Source organism: Cinclus cinclus, chromosome Z, assembly GCF_963662255.1.
Source record: "Cinclus cinclus chromosome Z, bCinCin1.1, whole genome shotgun sequence".
NCBI lineage: Eukaryota > Metazoa > Chordata > Aves > Passeriformes > Cinclidae > Cinclus > Cinclus cinclus.
The window spans coordinates 75,446,615-75,471,404 of NC_085084.1; the positions used below are offsets into that span (position 1 = coordinate 75,446,615).

At 41.6% G+C, this 24,790-nt stretch overlaps 1 protein-coding gene across 1 annotated transcript in view; it reads left to right on the forward strand.

Moving 5' to 3' along the window:
- The window catches only part of CCBE1 (collagen and calcium binding EGF domains 1), a 92,557-nt gene that overhangs the window by 58,641 nt on the left and 9,126 nt on the right, over positions 1-24,790 (forward strand). Inside the window, exons 3-6 of the mRNA XM_062513491.1 lie at positions 12,893-12,945; positions 18,108-18,242; positions 19,006-19,143; positions 24,268-24,374. Of these exons, the coding sequence (XP_062369475.1) occupies positions 12,893-12,945; positions 18,108-18,242; positions 19,006-19,143; positions 24,268-24,374 (433 nt within the window). The remainder of the gene's footprint in view (positions 1-12,892; positions 12,946-18,107; positions 18,243-19,005; positions 19,144-24,267; positions 24,375-24,790) is intronic.

Here is a 24,790-nt window from a genome sequence, read left to right on the forward strand (position 1 = left end):
CCAGGAAGAATTAAATTTAACTCTTGGAGAGCCAAAGTTATTGTCACCCACAGTCACACCAGTCAAGATAAGCCAGTAAAAATACACTGCTCTCTTATCTCCTACCTCGGCAGTCACTCTGTATTTAATTATTTAAGTGCAACATCAGCTTGAGAATTTCTGGAAGTTTAGTAATAACACATCATGAAACATATTAGAGAAGTATAAGTTAATAGGAAGAATTCACCCAAATCCACATCTGGCTTGCTTTAGATGAAGGTGATGACTCTTGCCTAAGGCCATGGTCATGGTTTGTCCTGGGCCTCCTCTCAGCCATGACTGTTGTGACATGAAAAAGATGTTTAAACGCTGTAGAGAGAATAAAGCATTAGCAGAGATAAATGCACATATTGTTGCAATTGTCAGGTTTATGGTGCCATTCCAATGACAGCTGTGCAGGTAGGTTCAGGTCCTTCCTTAAGGACCATTCTTCCACATATTTCCTAGGTATGAACAGGCATTACAGCAGCAGGATATTCATGCTGTAATACCTTAAATGTACTAATGGTAAAGGAAGAACAAGAAATGTGGCACTAAGCATTGTCAAGAAATGACAGCCTGACCCAGACCACCAAAATCAGCCAACAAAATAAGTGACATTGTGAGAGAAATACCAAAAAGCCATGGCAGAGTAATGGGGAGAGACGGGTTCCCACAGGCGAACAAGAACACAACCAGCAGCAAGCACATCTTAAAACTGACACCCAGCAGGACATTTGCCCTCATTGTGGGTCACGGAAATAAGGCAGACAAAGCAAAGTCCCATCACTAGAAGAAAACAAACGCTTGCAAGTGAGTTGTAAAGACCTTACCATCACAGACTAAACCACTGAATGTCACAACTGGGCTGGCTGTCCAGGCTGGTCTGCAGGGAGGGGAAACCTAATGAAATGTGGCCAACTGAGGGGCCTACTCAATCTTCCTGGATAAATTAGTCAACAACCTTGACTCTGCTCTCACAATTGTGTCAGGTTTTTCGCTTCTGAGTACAAATGTTGAGCCCAATTCAGTGCTTCAAACGTCAGAGTCACTCCAGCACTTCCAGCTCTGAATTGCTGCCTGGAACTGGAACTGCTGCACCAGCTCCAGCAGTCATCCACAGTGTGCATTGATTTTAGGAAAGGGGGTAGAAATACAAATTTGGTGTGTGCCTTCAGACACCAGTATCTGAAAACATGACCCCATTTTAATGGCAGGTGTAATTAATGCAAGAGCAATTGCACAGTGCTGCAAGCCATCAGGCTTCCTCTTAGAATTCATGAAGGCTCAAGGCTCTCCATGCATCCATCACAAGTCATCCTCACCAGCTCAGTACCATATCTTCACTGCCCATCTGAGGATGGGAGGGTCCAGGTTTGGGTTTGAGACCTTTCCTCTCAGCTTCCTGGTGCATCCCAAAAATTTTTGCGTTCAGCAAAAGTCTCTTCCCCAGCAGGAAGATTTTGTCCCACAGCAGGTCCACTTTCCTTTGACTCATTCCTATCTCTTTGCTCTCAGTGTTTCATAGCTGTCCAGAGCAAAGTGCTTCTCCATCCAGCCTCAGACTTCCTGGTTGTCATGCCTGGTAGCAGACCGCATCCCACTTTTGAGACAGTAGGTTAGAGGGGACTTGGGCAGGGAGATTCTTCTAACTGAAACATGGCTGCAAATATCAAGTATACAGAGTGAAATGGGCGTGAGTTGTCTCAATAGCATTTCAGCATCCCACAGAAGTCTTGTGTTTAACCTCAGTAGGTTATTTAGAGCTAAAACCATATTCTAACAGCAGAATGAGAAAGAGGAGCAGCAGCCAGTGCCAATCCAATTAAATTAGGCAATAAAAACTGAGAGTAGGGCAGTGGTTTGATCAGCTAGGGCATGGTGTGGGTGCTCCTGCAGTTAGTATATGGCTAACAGGCAATTGGCTGTCTCAAGCTGGATTGAAAGCTGAGCCCTGTGTAGGACACAGCATGGTGGGGTAAAGGAGGGAAGTTTCTGAAAATAGCTTTTCTTTTTATGTTTGGGACTGTCATAGTGCCACCCATTTGCTTATAAATTAAAGAGTGGGATGTGCTGGCTTTGAGAGGGCAATGCACTCCCGTTGCAAAATCACATAGCTGGATGGCATTCCTGCTCCTGCCACTTTGAACAGAGGAGCTGGCTGCCACATCAAAAAGCCGCTTTGTGAGCTTCCCACTGTCTGTTGAGTACTGCATAAGTGAAGTAGTCTCAGCTACCCAAGGAGCTCTGACACCTCTGGAGCATCCCAGATACCAGGTCTTCCAGTGGCGCCATATAAACAACTGCTTGTTCCAATAATGATTCCCTACTTGGGAAATTGTTTAAGGATTCACTCCATCCACCTGCAGATGTGTGGCTCTAAAAATAAACCTTGGCACCTGGGTCATGGTATAGCATCACTTCATAATTCAGCATACTTTCATACTGCACTGTCTTAGAAATTAATCTTTTCAGTATGCTAGAAGTGGTTCATGGAGACAGATTCTGCCCTAACAGAGACTACTCTGTGCATAAAGAGTATTTTTCTATCATCTCCATTGACAATAAACATGGATCTGACTTGTGAGCATGTTATGTTAAGAATTATTTCTTCCCTTGTCCAATTCATTAAGTGTGTATACTTAATAAGCTGTTTCAGTATTTATAATGTCTTCTCTGGGAACAATAAAACAGACAGAAAAAAGAGAAAAACATCTGTATCAGTGAAAGAGTCTTGAAATAGTATGTTTTTAGAAATATCTTTATAAATATTTCCAAGGACTTACAATAATAACTTAATTGCATTGCTGCTATTGATGTTGAAATTATACCAAAAAGCAACTTTAAGTTCTTGTTGCTTAGATAGTGATGATAACTGGTGAACTTTTCTATTTGACAATACTTTAGTGAAAAAGTATCTCAAAGTTTTTATCTCATTCAAGGCATTTTACTGCCTTTTTTGTCAGTTTTTTTTCTTTTAAACTTCTAATGTGGAAATTAAGTGGGAAGAGAAAATAGTGTTAGGGGATTAAAGCTGCCATTGCATTGCAATTTAGCAGATCACTCTTTCATCCATTTTTTAATTTTTTTTTGTTTGTTTGTATCTTTTTTATTATTATTTATATTTTAAAGAATACCTGCTAGTGTTACTTTTTGATTTGGTTATGTGCAGTTTTGTACATTCACCAATAAGCTGGAGCTAAGATGCTCAGGGTCTGGAGCACATTGTATTTGAGGGGAGCCTAAGAGATCTTGAATACAAACCGGTGTTTTCTCAGCCTGAAGAGGAGGGAGCTAAGGGGACATTTAATTGGTGTCTGCCACTAACTAATGGGGATTTACAGGGAAGATGTGCTGGGGGTACAGAGAAGATGAAGCCAGACCTTCATCAGAGGTGCACTGCAAAACAACAAGAGACAAGAGCCACGGGTTGCAGCAGGGACATTTTAAGAAGATATGAAGGGGAAAATGGGCAGTGAAGTGGTTAAGCACTTGGAAGAGGGTCCCAGAGAAGTGAGGCAATCTCCATCCCTGAAGACATTCAGCACTGGTCTGGGCAAGTCTCTGAGCAGTTTTCTGCTGTCAGGTGCACTTGGATCACAAGCTTTCCAAAGGTCCCTTGCCACTCAAATTATGCTGTGAATCTGTTTTTTAAAATTATGGGGGTTTTGTTTCTATTGCTTGGCTGAAACCTTGCCTTGAAAAATCCCCTCAGCTGTGCTGAAGCAGGGTCATGTCCTGGTGACTCTAAGCCAGTTCTGGAAGGATAAAAATTCTTAGGCATAAGGAGTTGCTAAGCACCCTTATGAGATGCACATTGTATAAAATTAAACTGCCGTGCCTTTTGCACAAAATGTGCTTTGAAGAGAGGAGCCATCACATACCCCTCACCTACAGGTGGTGTGGAGAGTGACCACTGACATTTTCACCTTGTCCCTGAAATCAGGAACAAACCATATAGACCTCCATGCCCTGCGTGTCTCTTGTCCTTTCACTATGATCTTTCCACAGAGGGGCAGAATTTCCAAATGCAGACATCATCCTCATTCCAGCCAAGTGCTGGAAACCACAGTGTTGTCCGGACATCATGGAGAGCCAGTGTGGAGATTAAGGTGCTCAAAGATGTATCTTTCTTCAAGTGTTTTTCCATGCTATTTGATTTCCTTAAAAGCTGAAGGCTTTGTGTTTGGCTCTCCCCACTTCTAGACTATTTAAGTTGGAAATGTTAGCCTGGCTGGACTTATTTACTTACATTTTTTCCTGGAATGGAATTTCAAAAGCTATTCAAAAGCAAATTTAAAGATCTATTAAATATCTGGAATAAATATCTGGGCCTGTGTCTAGGGTGTAGGTGGATAATTTAAGGTATAGATGGATGTTGTGCCCAGGAGGGGAGTACAGGAGCAGTGACACACGTCACACCCCAAATCCATCAAAACCAGGAAGAGTCTTACAACTGTTTCAAAGACAAATGTCAGCAAGACATGATCAAGTTTATGTCAGAGTGATTATCTGGAACTGTTCTTCCAAGAAGTCCAATTGTAGCACATCCTCAGAGCTGAGTATGTCTTCACCCACCATCCTGAGCCCCGGTTGGAGCCTGCTCCCAATTCATCACATGCTCCTGGCAAAACTGCCAGGGATTGCAGCAGAACCAAGATCATGCCCTTTAATATCAGCACAGCAGTAAGTAAACGTAGAGACTAGCTTGTCTCTGAAGGTTAATTGGGATTTATGTCCTGTTTGGAGATCCAGCTTTAGAGATCTGACTTCCTGGCACGATTTGTGTGATGTTTTTTTCTGTGCATGCGTGTGTAAAAGGGGCTTTCCTTTTGCTGTTTATCAAAAGGAGTTTATTAGACGTTGCTTATGCAGCATTTTTGTGATCTTGTTGATGAAAAATGCTATATAAACAGGGCTGCATTGGACTGGATTCTGTAAGTCTGAGAGCTTGCCAGCAATTTTTTGCTGTTTGACTCCAGTGACCAAGCACCAACACAGCAGCCAGCCCATGAGTGTAGCTCCTCACAGCACTGCTCTGGCTCTGCCTTCCCTTCTGAAATGGAATTTATTACTCTCTATCTCACATGCATAGTTGGTAGGAAATTGGAGTTACAAAATGAAGAGTCATGGAAGTTTAAAAAAATCCAAGAGACAGGACAGATGTGCTGTGATTAGTCCTGTACTCTAGCTCACCTTGGGTTAGATAAATAATTGAATGCGTGCCGTCAGCAAAACATAGTACTTGCAGACTTGGAAGAAAATTTGGCTTGCAGTCCTCTAATTGGAAGTCAGAGATGGTGGAAAAAAGGCTTTTGCTCAATTCTCCTGCTTTAGATCTCAAAGCAGTGAATTATTTTAAAACTCAGGCTTAATCTTGGATCATTTGAATTGATATTTAGAAGGCTACTTGTTTGTAGAAATTACTATATATTTATGGGGATGCATTATACTTTGCCAGTACATTAGACCTCTTATTGAAGGCAAGGAGTGCTATCATTGTATAAAATTCCATTTTTTATTCCCCTCAGATTTCATACCTGTCAAACATTGACTTGATTCTGCAGAATCCACACCAACTTCACCTGCAAAACTAAACAAAATCATTTTCTTGGTACAATGCCAGAAAATAAAAGAAATTTGTTAGAAAAGAAAGCAAGACAAAGCTGACAGAATGTATATAAAGCTGAGCCTAAGCAGATGAAAACAGTCAAAAGCCTTTTATTTAATCATTCTTCTATTTTTGACATGTTGTCTAGTGATAAACCACATGAGCATTCCCTTGTGTTAAGAAAAAAAAACTATGAAATAAAAATCCAAGAAAGAGCGGAAGAAAGCACAGTCTAGCTCTGAAGGAATCACATATGTGATTTCAAGAATGATGTTTACATGCGTGTAAAGTATCCAACAAATGGCTTTTCCATTGGCAGCCAAGGTCATTACCTTTTCGAAGTTGCATAACGTTTTTCCTGCTGAGAGTTTCCTTCTTTGCTTAGAGGACATTTGCAGGCAGACATTTATTTAGTTATTTTTGGACACTGGTATGCTAAGTGAGACACAGGCCCTGATGGTTACCAGTGCTGCCAGTTGGTCTGCAGAAAAAAGGTGCTGATTAGCCTGTGTTTGGTCAATGTGTTTGCAGTCCCAAGGCTCTGAGTGGGCCAGGAACCAACAAGGGAAAACCTAGGTTGGTTCTGGCCCTGTTGCACAGTGTCATAGCTCCTCCAAAAGCGTGGAGCTGTGATGTGTGTGGCTCAGGTGGAAATCCCAATAGTATCTTTTTATTTTACTAAACATTGAAAGGGAGGATCACAATAAACATTTCTAAAGGTCCTTTTTATTCTCCCCAAGAGAGAGATAGAAAGCAGAGGTTTGGTTGGAACTTCTTTCTGCAGTGAGCAGAAGCTCATGAGAAATTTTTTCTGGTGTGGCTGCCTACAGGGTTTTAACACCAACCCCTTTCTCTGCATCCTGAAGCCCTAAAAAAGTCCAAAAAAGATGGTCTCCTGGGAGTGCTGATCTGCTGATGCAGGGAGGTGTGTTGAGGGAATGGTCAGCCTGCTTTGATGCTGTTTGAAACCTCTAGTGAGTATGTCACCACATCTCATTTACTTAAGCAAAACCACAAACTTCATGGGGAGAGGCATCCTGCACTGTCCCTGTGGAGAACAGAGGCCCAGGGTATCCTATGGAAAGAATGGACTTTTTTATTGGTGGCTAAATTTGTCAGATCTGTGAGGTTTTGTTTTTTGTCCATCTTTCAGTTTCATGCAGGTCAGCATCTTCAAGCCCAACTGATATCCATGTGGGGTAGTGGGTTTCTTCCACACCTCAAAGTATTTTCATTCTCTTTTATAGAGGAATCAGCTTCAAGCATTTACAAATACTGTGCTCTGCAGAGGCTGTAAACCATCATATTGGTTTGGAAGGTGTCTTCTGGGAAGAAGGAACTACAGTTTATGCTCCACCACCATAAAAATCCCTTTGGCCATAAAAAGATGACATGAAACAGCACTTCGAGTAGGGGAGGGGTCATTTAACAGTAAGAAGCAGTCAAGGAGTGTGTATGAAAGCTTTCAAGAGCATCAGTCAGGGTCTCCCAGGGTAAGCACTGGCACAGTTCCTTAGAGTCAAGAGAGGTATGTGGCTTTTGCTAGGGGAGGATCTGGTCCCTGGCTTGTGTTCACATAAGAGGAGTCCAGAAACTGTGAATCTTATCAAAACCTTCCCATTAGCAATGACTGGAATGTGATTTCATTTCTGGTATCTGTCTTAATAGCCAGAGTTGAGCAAAAGAGCAGATAGCAGAGTGCGCTTTTTTTTTTCCCTAAAAGAAAGAAAATCATTATGTGTGGGCAAAATTATTTTACTTTAATAGCTAACCAGCAAACAAGTCTTAGATTCAGGCAATGTTTTTAACACTGAAAATTTTACTTCTACAGAAATCAGCTAATAAGTTGCAGTGATTTGCTCTCAGAGGTCTGAGTTCCACACTGTTGTTCAGGCAAATCCTGTTCTGATCAGTCAATTAAGAGAAATTAGGAAGTGCAGAGGTACACACAGCAGTCATAGGTGCTGCAGCATTGGAAGACTTTACTGTACTTGGGGTATTCACCCTCAGCTGGGATGATGACAGGAAGGGCTTGGGCTGGCCTTGGACCTTGCATTACACCCAGTGTGAACATAAATTATCTCTTTACAAAACTGTGAAAAAGGACTAAGTCTGGAAATCATGGCAAAGTGTATGCTGAGCAAGTGTCTGCAGGGAGGCCATCCCCTCTTACTCAAGATTTCGGTATGTGTCCCACAGAAAGGCAAACAAAATAAAGTGCATTGCTTCAGTTTTACACCATGTTGACATAAATCCTCTCTGCATGTGAATTACGGTGAAATTGTGCACAGCTACTGAGCTGCTGCCCTTGTGCTGCAGATGGGCTTTGTCTGTGCGTGCTTTGGCAGAAAAACCTGTTGCTCATTTGGATTTAATATAGGAGAAAAATGAGTTTGCTTGTTGCTTTTCTTAAGCTTGTTTTTTAGTGTACCTTGCTGGCTTGCATTTATAGATGTCTAATTAATTTTTGTACATTTATTTCTGTATTTTATATTTGCACTTTTGCTATGCCATGTATTTCTCAAAGCCAGAGTGATCAAAAAAGAAACACTGGGCAGGAACAATAAGGAGAGGGATCTAACAAAGACTCTGGGCAATTAAAAGCATCGTGCCATGGCCTTTGCTAACTCAGGTCCTCAGAACACAGTAGAAGTTCTTCTGAGTTCAAGTTATGATTTAGACTGAACAAGCCTGGTATTAAAAAAAAAAAAGTTCTCTCCTTTCACAATAGGAAATTGCTTTTTTATTAAAGACATTTCTTGAGTGTACTGTTGTTGCTTTCTACCCACACCAACTTGAAACAACAGTGCTGATCTATTCAAATCTGTATAAAATCTTAAGCATTTCTTTTACCCCCTAAATTGCAGCTCATTTGGCATCCATAGGTCAGAAAGAGTGTTTTGGAGATGAGGGATTTGACCTGCCTGACCACCTATGGAGTTGCTGCATCTTCCAGTGGCACAACCTCAGGCCTCTGCTGAGCTCTAGAAACTATCCATGTGTGCTGTCCTAGCCCCAGTGACTGGGAGGTAAAGATTCTCTTCTTGAACTACCTCTGGGAGGAGTCAGCCTGGAGACTGATTGCCTGCCAGCATTTTTGGGATATAGTAAGGGCAATATTTTATCCTAAGGACTCATTTTCAGGCTCAACATAGAGATTTCTCTGTCTGCTTTGCTCCTAGGAGGCAAATATTTCTTAGAGCAGACTCTTTCTACTTTTGACATCTTTAGCAACAGCTTCCTTAACATATTATGTTCAGTCTGAAACTGGTATAAAACTTGCATTTTTCTTCTTCCCTTTGCATTTCCCCTTTGCATTCAGTTTTTTCATCATGCATCATTTGTGTCTTTTTCATGTATCATGTATCTTTTTCAGCTAAGTCATGGCAGAGTTTTAGAGCTGCCTCTCCAAAACCTCAACAAATGTACTGAGCAGCTGTTGTTATAACCCAACTCACTGCCATGTTTCTGCAGACAGATGCAGGTTAATTATAATTTTAAATGTTTATCCTCTTATTGTTTGCATTTCTGAAGATTATCAGCAGCTGTAGGACCCTGAGTGACTCCCTCCCCTCTCACACAGTGTATTTATTTTCTGGGTTCAGCATGCCCTGGTTGGTGTCTTCAGCATTGCTGTGGTGCCCCGTGCAGAGCAGGAGGTGGGGCTGGGGTGACTGCAGCTCTGCACCAGGTGGAAGCAATTATGGGGAAAAAAACACGGTCCTTGCTGGATGAGTTACTGCTGATAGCTGCCAGATAAGCTAACTTAATAAAGCAGTGGCTTAATTAAGCCACATTCCTCTCATCTTGCCTCTTGTCCAGCCTGTCTGAGGTGAAGCTATGAAGCAGCTACTGCTCTGCAGGATGGGGCAAGGGTGCTGTGTTGATGCAACCCTGTGTGTTAGGCATGCTGGAGGTCCTAAGGGGGATGGGACACAGGGGAGCTACTGGAAAGCTCAGGTCCTCTCTCAGTTTGTAAGGTAATGGGCCACAAATCCTGGGAAAAATTGTATATCTGACACTTGCCTAGTCATGGATATATTTATTGGTACCAAAAGTTTGACCCTAAATCCCATCTTCCAGTAATTAGTGATCCAGAAGCATCTCTACCTCCAGAGCAGGTGGGGAGACACACAATACCTCCCTGCTTTTCCAGCAGCTACCCACCAGGGAAAAAAATGGGGTGAATCAGCTTTGGGGGTGTCCCTATTGCTACAGATTTTCTTGCAACCACAAAAGCTGAATGTTGCAATAATCAAAATCGTGGTGCCCCAAACTCTCCAGTTTGGGCTTGTTTCTATTCTTGACTAAAGACTGCAGGAGAATCAAAAGTTACTGTGTTTTTAATTGCTGAAGTACCCCATTAAAACCTGTAACAGATAGAAGTCTGCCAGAAGCTTCATCCTTTGTAAATCTGATGTCAGGTTAACAAATCAACCTAATTTCCCCAGAGATCCAGGTTTTAGTGGTGGAGCTCCTTACACAGCCGTGTATTTTTGTTTCATGCGTGGCCACCAGTACAGCTGCATACCAACCACCTTGCTGAAAGTTATCCAGTAGCTAAAATTATCAGTAGGAACCCCTTCTTACCTCTCATTATGTACAATGAGATTGCTGCTGTGCAACGTTGATTAGATATGTCAGCTGGACCTGTATGTCTGAAAATGAGTGTTACTATTAAAATGCCTTTGCTAATGCTCATGTGTCCATCATTTTGACAGATTTCACTTTAAGAATGTAGAAAGCTAAAGCATGCAGGAATCCCAGGGTTGCAATGTAATGTTCAGAGAAACAGGTATTGTATTTCCTTTGCATTAACCCTAAAGTAGCAGTTTCCCTGGCAAAATCATGTTGATAAGAGTGCTGTTGAGTACAGGCTGCACTAATGCAGAGATCTGTAACTTTCAACTAGGAAGAGATTATCATGGGAAATTGGTTTCTGGAATGTGGTCCGAAGGAAGGGTATCCCTCTTCTAAGCACTTCTTTAAGCATGATTTAAAACTTTTACAATGCATAAAAATCATCATATATTTAGAGAAAATACTTCAACATCTCCTTACCAGTAAGGCTTGGGAAAATTCAAACAAAAATTTGAGAAGGACACTGAAAACAAGGAAAGTGTTTCTCAAAGCCATGTAATCCCACTGTGGAACCCATTGCTGGAAGAAGTCACTGAAGAGAGGGATTTCAGCAAGCACTTGGATATTATCCAGGGGACATGATTTTCTGGTTGTTTTAAGTGAAAGTACAGCACAAGGCTGTGCTTGCTTTGGAGCAATATCAAGGTGCCAGGGCAGTATTTAATAACTGTAGTTTGGCATGTGATGGGTCTCAATGTATGGCTGTGGGAGAAGGGGTTGATCAGGGCAAGTGGTTTGGCTTTCAGGAGAATCCAGTCAGGCAGGTAAAACCTCATTTTAACCACAAGAAATCCAATGAGTCCAGCCAAAAGCCATCACCAGGCAAGCTGAGAGGAGAGAGGCAGCTCCTGCAAGGCTCCCAGCAGGTGACCCCTTACTCAGCAGCAGGTTATCACATCATCTGCTGACACGGGTCTTATTGGTCCTAAATCTGAAAATAAGGTGGGAATTCCCTGGAGAAGGGTACAAATTATGGAAGTTGCTGCTCCCTATGGCTGGTTAGCTCTGACTGGCACAACCCCACAGGTCATCATCTCATGGCAGGGAGATGCTCCTCTCCTTGCTCATCCCTCAGCCCTCTCAAGCTGGGCTGCATCTCCCTCTGAAGAGCAGCTACAAGCAAGTGCCTCTTCTTCTGCAGAAAGGAGGAGATGATGTGCACTTGGAAAGCCCTCAGCAGGGCTTGCAGCACATGAACAGCCTCCTCAATGCACCTTTGAACTCATTCCTCCTGCATTTGTTTGTCTTGCAGATAAAACTTCACAGCAGTGTTTAGAGAGAGGTCTAATGAGGCACCACTGTTTGCATAACAAAGAAAGTCTTCCTCTTCAGATGTTCAACACTCATTAAGCATAATTTATATTCCAGCTAATCTTTGGAAGAGGGTAAAATATGGAGCCAAAGTTTGTTTATACACTATTTAGAGAAATGCATTGTTTGTTTTAAGCCATCAGTTGCAAATGATAGTTGAATTAAATTCAACATAATGATGATTTGTGATGACCACATGTTGTCCAGGGGAGTGTTGTGTCATTGACTATGTGGCTTTAGCACTCTTCTGAATTAGTTTTTGAATCAAAGGAAAAGACAGAATGGATGGTTTCCCAGTTTGGGAGATATTTCAGCATGTCCACAAAGTATGAAAAACTTGTGAAAACTTGTAAAATACTGAGGTTTTTTATTCCCCCTCAGATTTATGCATGTTTGATGTAATAATGCACTGAACAGCAGTTTTTTTTCTTTTTAAGTACTCATGGTAGTCACCATGACTGGTGACAAGGACCCTTTGAAAGTCACCAGGCCCCTATAGTGAGAGACTCACAGGGTGGTAAGGGACACAACCATTTGTAAAGGCTCCTGAGTACTGCTGGGAGCCTTGGTGACTTTATGTGTTCTGCTGCCTAGAGAGAAAACCAGCAGGTTTAGCTGGATGCCTGAATTTTATAACAGGCCAGTGTGTCAGAAACAGTAATTTCTCAGCATTCAGACTTTGTTCATATCAAAGTCAGATAAGAAGTGTCTGATCCTATTGAATATACACTGCAGTTCTGTATAAGATACTCTTATAAGAGTATTTCAGACTATATGGTACTCTCCCTTCCTCCAGTTCAAGTACCCAGTATATTTAATTTACCCCTTCCAGGTTTATTAGAAGATGAGAAACGACTGATAATATTTATCCTTTGTGTACTCCTCACTAAGACTTACCCCTTTCTGCAGGTTTACATTGTATTGACAGATATTTGAAAACACCCTTCACTGTACCATGAAAATGATGACCTGAGTTGTGTATTTAAACAGCACTGAGCTGTCCAGACAACATCCAGACAACACAAGAGAGCACAATTTTTTGGAAATCACTTGGGATGTTGGGTGGGTCAGTGTTGGGGTATTCTGCCCCAGGCTTCTGAGGTGGCTGGACACGCTCCCATGAGAAATCCCACCCTGGGCCAGATGGTGCATTTCCCTGTTGTGTTCTGTAATGCTGAACTCCAGCTGTTCAGGATCCTTGTCTTGTTTGGTTCATCACATCCACAATCCACTTATGGCTGTTTTTTAAGGCAGCACCAATCTATAGATAATACATTTATTTATTCATTTATTTATTTTATTGTTTTTCAGGAAAAAATGCTGTAAGGGTTATAAGTTTGTTCTTGGACAGTGCATCCCTGAAGGTATGTGATTTCACTGTTCTTACACATCATGTCCCCATGCATTTGTCTTTCCCCATTTGCCCTCTTCTCCACATTGTCTGTTTGGAAAAGCAACCTGATATAAGCACAAGCTTGTCCATATCTCATGTATCAGTGTGGGGAGGAACTGTTTCCCAGAAATTGTTGAGAAAATAAAAAGATCCACAACTTCCAAAAGTTCTGCTTAGCATGCCAAGCCTTGATCCTCCCCTAAGTACACATGGCTTGTGCCATGACCTGCTGAACTGAGAGGAACCTGCAGACAGAGGAACGTGTTCTGCCCTTGGCTGGGTAGTTGGGAGCATTCTGTGCACCCCAAACAACTTCATGGATGACGGCATTCCCCTTTTATCCCTTGGATCTGGTACAGCTTCCCTTGTCAGTGCAGGGAGATGGTGAATAGGTGAGTTAGTCCTGCCTTTAATTTCCCATGGGCTTGACTTCCTTGTCACCAGGGGCCAAGGAAGATGCAGATTTAATCAGGATAGTTCATGCAGTAGTAAAAATGGACCTGATTTGGATAAAACTGACTCTGAAGTTGTTGGACCACAGAAACTGACAGGCAGGAGACAACATGCCAATAAACTTTTTTTGCAAAAAGTAAGTTAAAAGTTGATCTATAGCAACACATTCTTCTATTTGGTGGTATATGGCAAGCCTTGATTTGGTCTGAGAATTTTCCTAGTTTATGTTTGTGATATTTCAGAAAAAAAGTGACAAATTAACATACTGGAGAATCAGCTGGTTTTGAGTTACAGTGTCCAGACAAAAGGGATTATAACCCAAACTCTAATTCTGGTGGGTTTGTTGTGGTTTGTTGCTGTTGTTGCTTTTAATTTGTGTCTTCTTTGCTGCTGGCTAAAAACAGTAAAACAATTGGTGGATTGTTGGGGGCAGGGGCAGGGAGAAAAGAAGAGAGAAACAGCTCATGATGACTCTGTGCCTGAAGGAGCTGGATAGAATTTGGGTGAAATTGGTGCTCACACATCCTTCATCTCATGGCATGAGTTCCTCATTCCATGGTTTTGCTTTGAGTTTTGTCTCACCACATGTGATACAGGTGACAGCTCCAGTGTGAGACACACACTTGGAGGAGGCAGTAGTGTCTATTGGAGGCAGAAGTCCTGAATCCATTCAGGGTGGAAGGAAGCCAGGACTCTACAGTCTGTCCTCCAGCTTTCCTATGAATTTAAGAATTTTATGTACTGGCTGTTCACTGAATATAATGGATAGAGCAGGAGAATTAATAGGAGCAAAAATAAAATGAGAGCCATGGCAGTTTATTACTTTGGCTTCTAATTTTCGTCTCTTGAGATGTTAGGTGATTATGAAAGCAGCTTTTATTTTGTGCCCACTGACTTTGTCTAATCCTGTCTTTTAACTGCATTTCAGTAACCTGAGAGTTTCTGCCCCTAATTCAATTCTCTGCTGGCTGCAGCCCCTCTCCCTTTGTTTTTCCATTTCTTTTTCAGCTTTATCTGCATTTTGCCTGGAACTTCAGAGGCTACAGCAGTTGCTATAACATCAGAGACAATCTCAGGCCCTTGGTAAAGGGATGAGAAACATGATTCACTGAAGTATTAGTTTCCCTTACTTTGTTACAAGACATCACTTGGCTCTTCACACATTGTTTTGGCATAATCTTGACAGAGTAGCTGTATGAAATCCATAGCTCAAATCAGCCACATAAATGCATTACAGATGTGAGTTCATTAGAGCACATCTGCACCTTTTAATCCAGTACTGGCATATTGAAACTGTGAGAAGTAGTTCCAGCCCTGTCTTCTCTATGATTTAGCAGTGGCTACAGGGAGGAGAGTTGACAGAGCTATAGATCCTCCCTTTTCCACCCTTTTATAGCTGCCTGAGGAACACACTAATCTCTTTCTGGGAAAGCTGTTTCTTAAACAGACTCTTTCCAAAAGGCTTGTGGCTTTGTCCATGTCCCTTACTGGTTTTTGTCCTGTTATTTTTTTATCTGCCCTTGAAAAGGAACAGAAATCAGTGTAGTACAGTATGAGTCCATGTCTCCAGTTTCTGCATTTCATTTGTTTTTACTAACCTTCTCACTGTGGCTTCCAGCTGCAGGACCAGGGAGCAATGGTCTTCAGAAAACATTGAGTGAAGTGTGACTTCTGTGTGTCTGATTCTCTCCATAGCAACTCTTCCTGTTCCACCTATTCAGCAAAGTGGAAAAAAAAAAAAACTCCTCACCTTTTTCTCCTGTGTGACCTCCTTTTTCTTTTCATTAGAGACACAGCTCCAGCCAAGTCCAGTCTTGGATCCTGTCTCATGGTGTCAGAGTGAAGAAGGGACAGATGCAGTATGGAGCAGTTTATTTTGGAGACCACCCTTCCTACTGCTGATTTGTTCCCTGAGCTGGCTATGGAAGAATTCAGAGTAAAATATTACAGGCGAACTATAGTCAGATCTGCTCTTTCCTTACTAATATAGTTTCAAAAATTTCCTTGGTACAACTTTCCATGTTGTATTGTCATTTCTCAGTTTATTGAAACTTATATGGAGGTATTAGTTGCTCTACTTTGGCGTCTACATTTTCCAAAAATCTGGAACAGCCTGATCCTCATTGTATGGTTTTGGTTCATCCTCAAACTACATTTCTTAGGCTGAGCTGGCAAACAAGGGGTTTGAACATAGGAGGGAGTGTTTATCTTCAGTGCTGCAGAGCACACACGTGGTGCAGCAGCTTTTTGCCTAATTTCATCTAAGTTCTGAGAACTGTCTTTAAGAAAGTCATGTAACCTGGGACCAAAGCCTTGATGATACAGCTCTGGGACCTGCCTACTGCCATTGTGTGATCTGGGTTGACTGTGTGGGACCCCATCAGGGATATTTATACTTCCTGGACCCTTCCCCAGCTTTGTGAGAAAGTAAATGTGGCAATGGATATAACAGAGTTGTGCTGAGGTGGACGTGAGGCCCATGTTCAAAGACTGGTTACAATAAATATGGTGACAGATGGATAAAAATAACTGGCATTGTTTAGTCTAGAAAAAAGGAGGCTAAGGGGAGACATGATAAGAGTTTTTAGGTAAGTGAAAACTTGCTGCAAGGAGGAAGGTAAACTGTTCTTTATGGCCAAGGAGAACAGGACAAAAATAATGGGCTTAAGTGGCTGTAAGGGGAGCTTGGATTAGATATGAGTAAAAAGCTTTCTGTCTGCAAGGATATTTCATATTGGGACTGGACTACAAGGCAGACCATATCCATGCCTTAGGGAAATGGAAAACTAGGAAAGGTTTATGCACAGTTACTCCTGCTTGTGATGGGAGATGGCCCCTTCCAGCATTGTTTTTTTCTGATCTTGTTAGGGCACATCTATTCATGGAAGAATAGGAAAGACAAAACTTGTTTTATCTCTGTTCTGAATAGCTGAACATGGCACAGGCCAAGCCTCACACCTGAACAGGTACACTGGATAAGGAGCAGGACATTCATCTCCATACCATCTTGTTCTCACTCTGATTTCGTTTCAGTGGAAAACAAAAATTGCAACCATGCACAGGGGAAACATCAGCAGTGCTTTATAGTTGGGACTATTTAGTAGTGCCAAATGTAACAGGAGTTTACAGCCCAGCATCACCTAAAAAGTCCAAACAACCCCCAGACTGAACAATTTGAAGGCAAGAGTTATGTTTTCATTTAGTGGCTCTGCATTGTTGAACCCTGGTTACTGCAGGGGGTCCTAGCATTGCCATTCAACACCACAGCGCTGTGGGCAAACTTCAAGTTGTGAAGCAAGAAGGAAAGAAAGGATGCCCATTATTTAGGAGGTGACAAGCAGAATGCTTGGCATTATTAGAGTAGTACATCTATTACAATAGTACATTTTTTTCTAACGGGTTCTGATGTGACATACAGCATCTTGTTAAGTCTCATTTAGTTCTTTTCTATTTTGGCATGCTGTCACTTTTAACCCCAGTGATGCGCATGTGTTCTATATACTTCATACAGAAAATGTGTTTTCATTTGCTCTGACATCTCTTAGCTCATTTTAATTGTTCAGAACAATCATTGCACCCAAAGGTGTCTGCTAGTCATAGGGGCGAGTCAATAATGAGTTTTAATTTTGTATACGGAAACACAGTGCTATGCTGGGAACTTGCTTGAACCACTTAGATTTTGTTTGGACATGTTTGGTCTGTAGCATGGATGAAATATTTCTGTTGTGGCCCCCAGTACCCACTCACTGGATTGTCACAGCCACCAAGATGGTCTCTGCAGGCTGATGTTCTCTGAAATGGCCACAGAAACTGCCACTTGCTTTCGTGTAAAACCTGACCTTGGGCAGGCTGTGCCCAAGCTGGGTTTGAGACCAGATGCCACTTCATTCCTGGTGTCTCCTGGCATGGTGCTGCAAAACCCTCACACCCACAGCTGAGAGTTATCCTTCTCCACCAGCACCATGCCAGGGGCCACATGCAGCCCCTGACAGGACAGGGATGTGGGTCAAACCCCACTGTGCTCTGGTGTCCATCCCTGAGGCTTCAGTTCTACTGCCACACAGCAGTGAAATTAGAAACAGATTTTCCCTCCTTTGGGCTTCAAACAGGGGCTTCAGTCTTTTGGGATTTCACTGACATACCCTGATGTTCACACTGCAGCTATTAAGAGAGATGATGGGTTTGTAACAATGCAGTCTTTGCTAGAAGGGTTATATCTGGATTTGAACAATTAACTTGTGATGTAATTAACTTTTCCTTGTGATATACTTTCTGCCTGGCTTTGGCAGTTAACCTAATGGTTTTTTCACAGTATTCTGTATAAGAAATGTTGCTGTTAGACTTAAAAGTCTGTCAAAGAAAACTGAAAGAAAGTTTTAGGTAATTTAATATTTCTGTGAAAAGAGTTCCTAAAATCTGCCAACTGCAGAAGGGATCCTTGCTTAAAATATGTCTTTAAGAAATAGCCTAACAGCTGTAAAGCAGTGAATATCAATTCCAATTATAATGTATTCCCTTGCTTATGTCTCATGAATGTTTTATATCTAGGTTACTTCAGCCCTTAAAAACAATGTAACTCAACTTTATATTAATTAGCAGAGAGGTAAAATGTTTGCAGTCTAAGTATCATCCCTCTACAGATTTTGGTATTTTTCCTAACCATGTTTTTCTCTCCCTTAGACTATGATGTCTGTGCTGAAGCTCCCTGCGAACAGCAGTGCACAGATAATTTTGGGCGAGTCTTATGCACTTGCTATCCTGGATACCGCTATGACCGGGAGAGGCACAGGAACAGGGAGAAGCCTTACTGCCTGGGTGGGTGGATGACCATGTTGAGCTCCTCCTGGTTAATGATTTATCCTGCTCCCTTGGGTGTTTTAGGAGTCAATTTAGATCTGAAACCTTTTTTTTTTCTCAATATTATTACAAAAGAAATGTGAGGGTTAGCTATGTTAAGAATTGAGAGATCTAGATTCTCCTGAAATTATTAGGAGGTATTACCTACAAGAAGACATACGTACCCTAGCACTTTGAAGTGTTGGGCTGATGTAATTTTTCCTTTAATTCCTCCTGCAGGTCATGAGCCATATTTGCTGAATATTGAAGCATTGTCACCAGGCACAATTACTAAAACCAGTCCTTGGGGTTTGATTCAATGGCCAGTACATAATTCAGGACTGATAATTTACATGTGGTCCTTCTGTGGTTAGTCCCACCCTGCCCTGCATGACTTGCCTTGCCAGGAAGCCAAGATTTGCAGGATTGAGCTTTGCTTGTGAGCTTTTCAATGCAAGGAAACTCAAGTCAAGCAATGCTCACTGATAAAATGCTAGGTGTGTTAATAATAGTAATAGTAATAATAATAATAATAATAATAATAATAATAATAATAATAATAATAATGCAGCTTGCCCAGAACTCCAGACCAAAGGCTCCATCTGCAATTGCAATTGTGGTGCTGCAATTTCTTGTTTGTTTAACCACTAAATCTCTTTTTAACTCTAAAGGAAATCTTTTATTGTATTGGAATTCTGAAACCTCCAGTTAAAGGGCATTTTTAATTTCTGCTTCTCTCCAGATATTGACGAGTGTGCCACAAGCAACGGGACTCTGTGCTCTCAGATCTGTGTCAACACTGTGGGCAGCTACAGGTGTGAGTGTCACGAAGGTTATGTCCGGGAAGAGGATGGCAGGACATGCACCAAAGGAGATAAAGGTAGGTGCTAGTGTAGATTAAATGTCCTGGGAATGTCATGAAGAGGAACTGTTCCCGACACTACACTTGGACCTGGGGGTCTGAAGGTGAGATGTAGATGATGCTCCTGGGGCAGCCAGGCTGTTTGCTGGGTGCCTGAGCACCTGTGGAGCAGCCTGGCCATACTCTCTCCTCCATTGTGTAAGTACACTAAAGTATGTGGAAGGCATCTTCTTCTAGGGACGCAGGATGGCTGAATAATGAAACTTAGCATGACAGCTTCAGTTAGATCATTCTGGCTGGATCCAGTGCTAAAAGTCGTGGTTTATTTCAATACCAGTCTAGGTTACAACTTTTTTTGTGGTACAGAGTTAAGGAGACACAGGGAAAAGTCTTACCAGATGATGAGACTTTAAAAATTTCACTCATTTCACCTGCTAATGAAATTATTTCAGTAACTTTAATTTGTATTTACACGCCCACATCTGAGATTAGCAAATGGCCCTGGGTTGGATGGCTAGTGCCCCTCAGCCCTTAGAGGCTCAGAAAATGTGTGCTTGGGCGTTCAACACATTTTACAAGCCTTGCTTAAATCAACTTCTAGATTACACTGACTAAGATTAAATACTGCTGACCTGCAATTGGTTTGTGTGTCCAATGGCTGGGGTCAATTTTTTTCTTTTTTTTCTTTTTTTCTTTTTTTGGAAATGAAATGTAATAGGAAAGAGGTAAATGTAAGGGCTTGTTCTTGCACCTCACTGTTGGTTCAAAGTGTATACATGTGCTGTGCAAAAATTATTTTAAAGGTTTTGACTTCATCCCAGTTATTAAATTACAATGTTTAAACTGCTACAGAATAAATACTATTATGAAAATTTAAAAAGAAAGGAGTAAGAGGACACTGCCCTGGAGAAAAAACACCAACAAGTTTTGATGAATGGTGACTTACCACAGGTTCATCTATTAATGCCTTAATGTGATATCACAGGGTGATCCAAATCCCACTGGATGGCCAGAGCAATTTATAATTTTGATTTTCATCTGAAAATATGTAACTGGAGCCACTGCATTAACTTTAATTGTTCCTTGAAGTTTTAGACTTTTTTTCCTTATCAGTGTATGTGTGTGTAAGGAAAGACACATAACCTAGGTAATCCCCTTACAAATAGGGGGTGTTTTAAAACTTTTCCTCTGGGTAGATCAAATTTCTTGATACAGTAATGTCTGAAGTATTCCGGATAACCAACCATTCGAAATACTCAAGATTATGGAAATGATTCTACTGTTTGAAAACCATCATTTTTACACTGAATGTACATGGCTCATAGAAATGTAAGTTCCAGCATATAACCAGGAATTAAATACCCACCGTCTCTCCAGGTACCTCCCAAATCAGCTGTGCGAAGTAAAGAGGGATGCCTTCTGGTCAGTTACTCCGCTGTACTCTACTTAAATGTTATGAATTTTCAGTTCTGGAGAAAACGAGGAGCTGTGCCCGTAACTCGTTCCTGGGAAAAGGATGGTGCACGGAGCCAGCTGTGGAGACGCTCCACCCCGCGGCCAGCCCCAGCCCTGCACCGCATCCCTGCCGGAGCGGCTGCCTAATAAACACATCATTTGCTTTTCATCGTAGCCGGAACATTCACGTTTTAGTTTAGGTTTAGTGTGAGAGGCCAAAAGACGAGTTCTTCTCTCCATTTCTAACGAGGGTGGACGTTTGCCGGGAGATACAGCCGTGTTTTCATTATTCCATGCCCGAAGGAAGCAATTCAGACACTTTTTTTGGCTCTGTAAGTGGCTGCCATGTGGTCACTTTTTTTTTTTTTTTTTGGTTCTGTAAGTGACTTGACAGAGAGCTTTGGGTTGGTCAGTGGATGCAAGAAGAGGGAGCCTTTTCTTGCATCTAACAGTCCCATTTGATGGAGACAACCCATGCAGAAGCAGGCAGATGAAGCCATCTCAGCAGGCTGAGCCCAGATAATACGACACAGATGATCAGCTAAAGAGGCTCCATGCAAAAACCACCCACAGCAGAGCTCCCGCAGAGGTCTCCCCTGCCAGCATCTCCTCCTCTTCCAGCATCAGGAAGGCATGGCCTCTGAGCCCGTACACAAAGAAAACACATCACTCCCCCAAGCAGATCTCTTAGCAAGAGGTGCCACAGGGCTCACCAGCATCTCACCAAGATTAAAGGATTCCCATCATGCATGAGTTAGACTTTGTGTTCTGAGAACCTTTATGAAATGGGGATGCTTTCAGCCTTCTTCAAAACAATTTCGGTTTCCATGTGTAGGTCTGTGCAGTGGGAACAAATTGTGTAAATGCCTTGCTCAATGCTGGCCCAGCTGATCCTGGTGGGTGAACTCAGTTTCTGCACCATGCGTGGGTGGCTCCATCTAATGGCTTTTTGCCTCTGCTGGCCTGTCCTAGGTGACTTCTGGCCTTATCCACACTTTATTCTGGCTTTACTTGTGGTTTGGTCCTGATACAGAGTTGGATGGGGGTAGAGTGAATGTTTGATGGATGACTCTTTCCTGGGCAAATCATCACCTCTGTCTGGTATGAGTTAGGGGGATTCCACCTCTCTCCTGGGAAGCAGCTCATGCTTGCTCATACAAGGATCTTGGACGTTTTCCTCCAAAAAGTCAATCCAGCCAGCTTTGCAGAAATCTCAGTTGTATGACATTTCCCAAACATTAGCTGATCCCCCCCAGCATTCATCTCCATGGATTGTTACAGCCCTGTTTTGTCTGCAGTTATCAGCCTGGTGTGTCACATCCTTCTGGAAGATAAAATGGATCTTAGAATGAAACATGAGGCCAAATTCACTGCTTCTTAATCTGCATATAATCCCACAGATTCTGATGGGATTGCATTAGGTTTCCAATAGCAAGGGCTCTGTCAGTTTCTCCCCATGACTTTGTGTTACTTTCAGCAACATTTCCTAACACAATGATAGAATTCATTTGGTGAGATAACTAATAAAAGAAATTTTTGTTGAGACTAGTACAAAATCCAGAGTTTATTGGTCTTTGAAAAAAAAGAAAAAAGAAAAAAAGAAAAACTGGTTGTTTGGGGTTTTTTGTTAGTTGCTTTTTTTTTTACTCCTAATGGCTCTATATACATCCATCTGTAACTCCTACACAGATCCAAAACTGGGCATGTAAAGACACTGTTTTTCTAGAGGAAGATGAAAAATTAGAGAGGAAGAACTCTGCAAAACAGACTTGTGTTCAAGAGTAAATTTATTTTACAGAAATGTAAAATGATGTCTTCATTACAGCACATCAATTTCCTCTTAAGGAAAAAAAGCCCTGCATGGTGCAAATTATTTCATCTACAAGATAAATGTTTATGGGCAAAGAGGCTTTGGAGGGAATCAAAGGCAAAATTATTAGCATTAGCAATACAGGAGAGAAGAAGGAAAGCAGCATATGTTGTGTATTCCAGTACCTTCATTAAAATGCTGGAGTTCCTCTGGCAGGTCTTGTGGTTAAATAGTCTTGGATCCAGCATAGCTGAAATTTGGTGAAACTCTATTCTGTGCTGTGTAGAGTCCATTGGAAAACACCAAGAAGTACCATCTGGACTTAAATCTTTGAGCCATCTGAACACTGCACAGAAAGCTGATCAGGTACAAAACCTGTGCTGGGGGAAGGCCTGGCAAGCTCAAACAGCAGACTGTGCTTCCTGCCATAAAAAATGGTAAATAATATGTGTAATATTGTAAGGTTGTTGGACTGCAGCCATGGGAATGGCTGTTCATGACTGTGGAAAAAGCCCAAGCCTTTGTGTCCCAATTTTCCAATCAGTTCAGTACTAATAGCTGTCTTAATGCTCCTGGTTATTCCGATATCTTGCCCTTACATCTCTCCTAACTGATTAGCAGATAAGCAAGATGGATTTTTGTCTTCTTAAATCAAGCATACCTTATATGCCATTACAGCCAATGGACTAAACGTATTGAAAATCAGCCTTTCCTAAATATGTGCGTAGGTGGTCCATAGGTGACCATCAGATGGTTGCAATCTTCCATACTGGATCCTGAAAGTATTTAAAGTCAAGTAGCACATAATATTTTTAGTATTAGAAAATTCAGAGTCCATTTAAAAAGATGCAGATATTTCAAAATCAATACACATTTCCCAAAAGATGGTGGGCATTTAAGGGTGTGTCCAAGAGACAATTGTAACACAGTAAGTCAGCACGTTGCAGTTGATCCTTTTGGAAGATTTTGAAGATTATTTGGCTTTAACAGGAGCTGAGTTTTATCACTGTGGGACTTGAAAGATCAGTGTTTAAACGTGCCCAGCATCTCTCCCAGGTAACATCTTACAAGGCTATACATCATATGCAAACCCTCAATAGACTTGATATCTCTCAGCAATGTTAAAGTGAAAAAAACTCACCTAGAGTTTGCCAGTATGAACTCACCCTCTGGTTCAGAAACCAGATTTGTCTTTAAGCAGACATCTGTTACAACAGTGCTTGTTTGCTTGCAATGCAGAACTGTTTGACTGCGTATGGTACTGGAAAAAGGACAAAAATAACATTTGCAATATCTCTCACAGTTTGAAAAATTTAATGGATTCTTGAAAAGATCCTATTCATGCATGGTATCAACAGATGTGACCCTTCCTCTGGTGTGGATTTAAATCCCTGTCATTAATCTCAATCCCCATCTCTGCTTAGGCTGATTCCATCACATGGAGAATAACCCATGATGATAAAGAGCAGTTTGTGCAAAATGAGTGAAATAAGCATATTCTGAGGGATTTTACTTTAATTTATAGCATATGAAAATTTGCCCTTCAGGGAACTGTAAATCAGCTCAGATCTATGGGGTTAGTCTACCCTAAACAAAAAGATAAAAGAAGGGGTGTGAACTTTTCCAGGTATTAAACAAATGAATTCTCTAGGGACTGTTAACTGGAAACAGCTGCTTTAAAAATGTGGTCAGAGCTGTCCCTGCAAAGTTTCTCAGCCTTACACAGAAATTCACAGTCAAAGATTTAACAATGGCAGGATTCTCTTCTCTTTTCACAGTCTGGGAAATATAACAACCTTCAAGTTGCTTTTGCTATCACTTTATGAATTACTTTCATTTGGATCTTTATATTTATAGTGGAAATTGCTTTCTTTTAGTTGGGCTTCCTGAAAAATCTGAAAGTGTGGCAAAACCAGGGACATGCTGTGCCTCATGTAAGGAATTCCATCAAATAAAGCAGACGGTTTTACAGCTGAAGCAAAAGGTATGAACGCTGATCACTCATGTCTTTACCAGACTGGCATGTTTTGCAACAACTGAGGTTAATTTCTATGTTTGGAGCTGTCACTGACATGTGGTTCTTGTACATACAAAGAGGATGGAAATATATTTTAAAACCATGTAAGAATGACATCTCTGCCTTATGCTCCTGTACAACTTGTAAGCAGATTGCTCCCCAAGTTCATGGAGCTGTGTTACCAAGCTTGTGGTAACAGAATCTGACAAACACCCATCCCAGGCTGAGCCCATGTTTCTTTGAAATCTGTGCTGGCCCAAGCTTTTCATTCCCTCTGAATGAACAGCGTTTTGGACATGATCCACCTTCAGAGTAAGCATGTGCAAGATATTTCATAGATGCAGGAACATGATTTTTTATTAATAGGATTCTGGTACAAGATT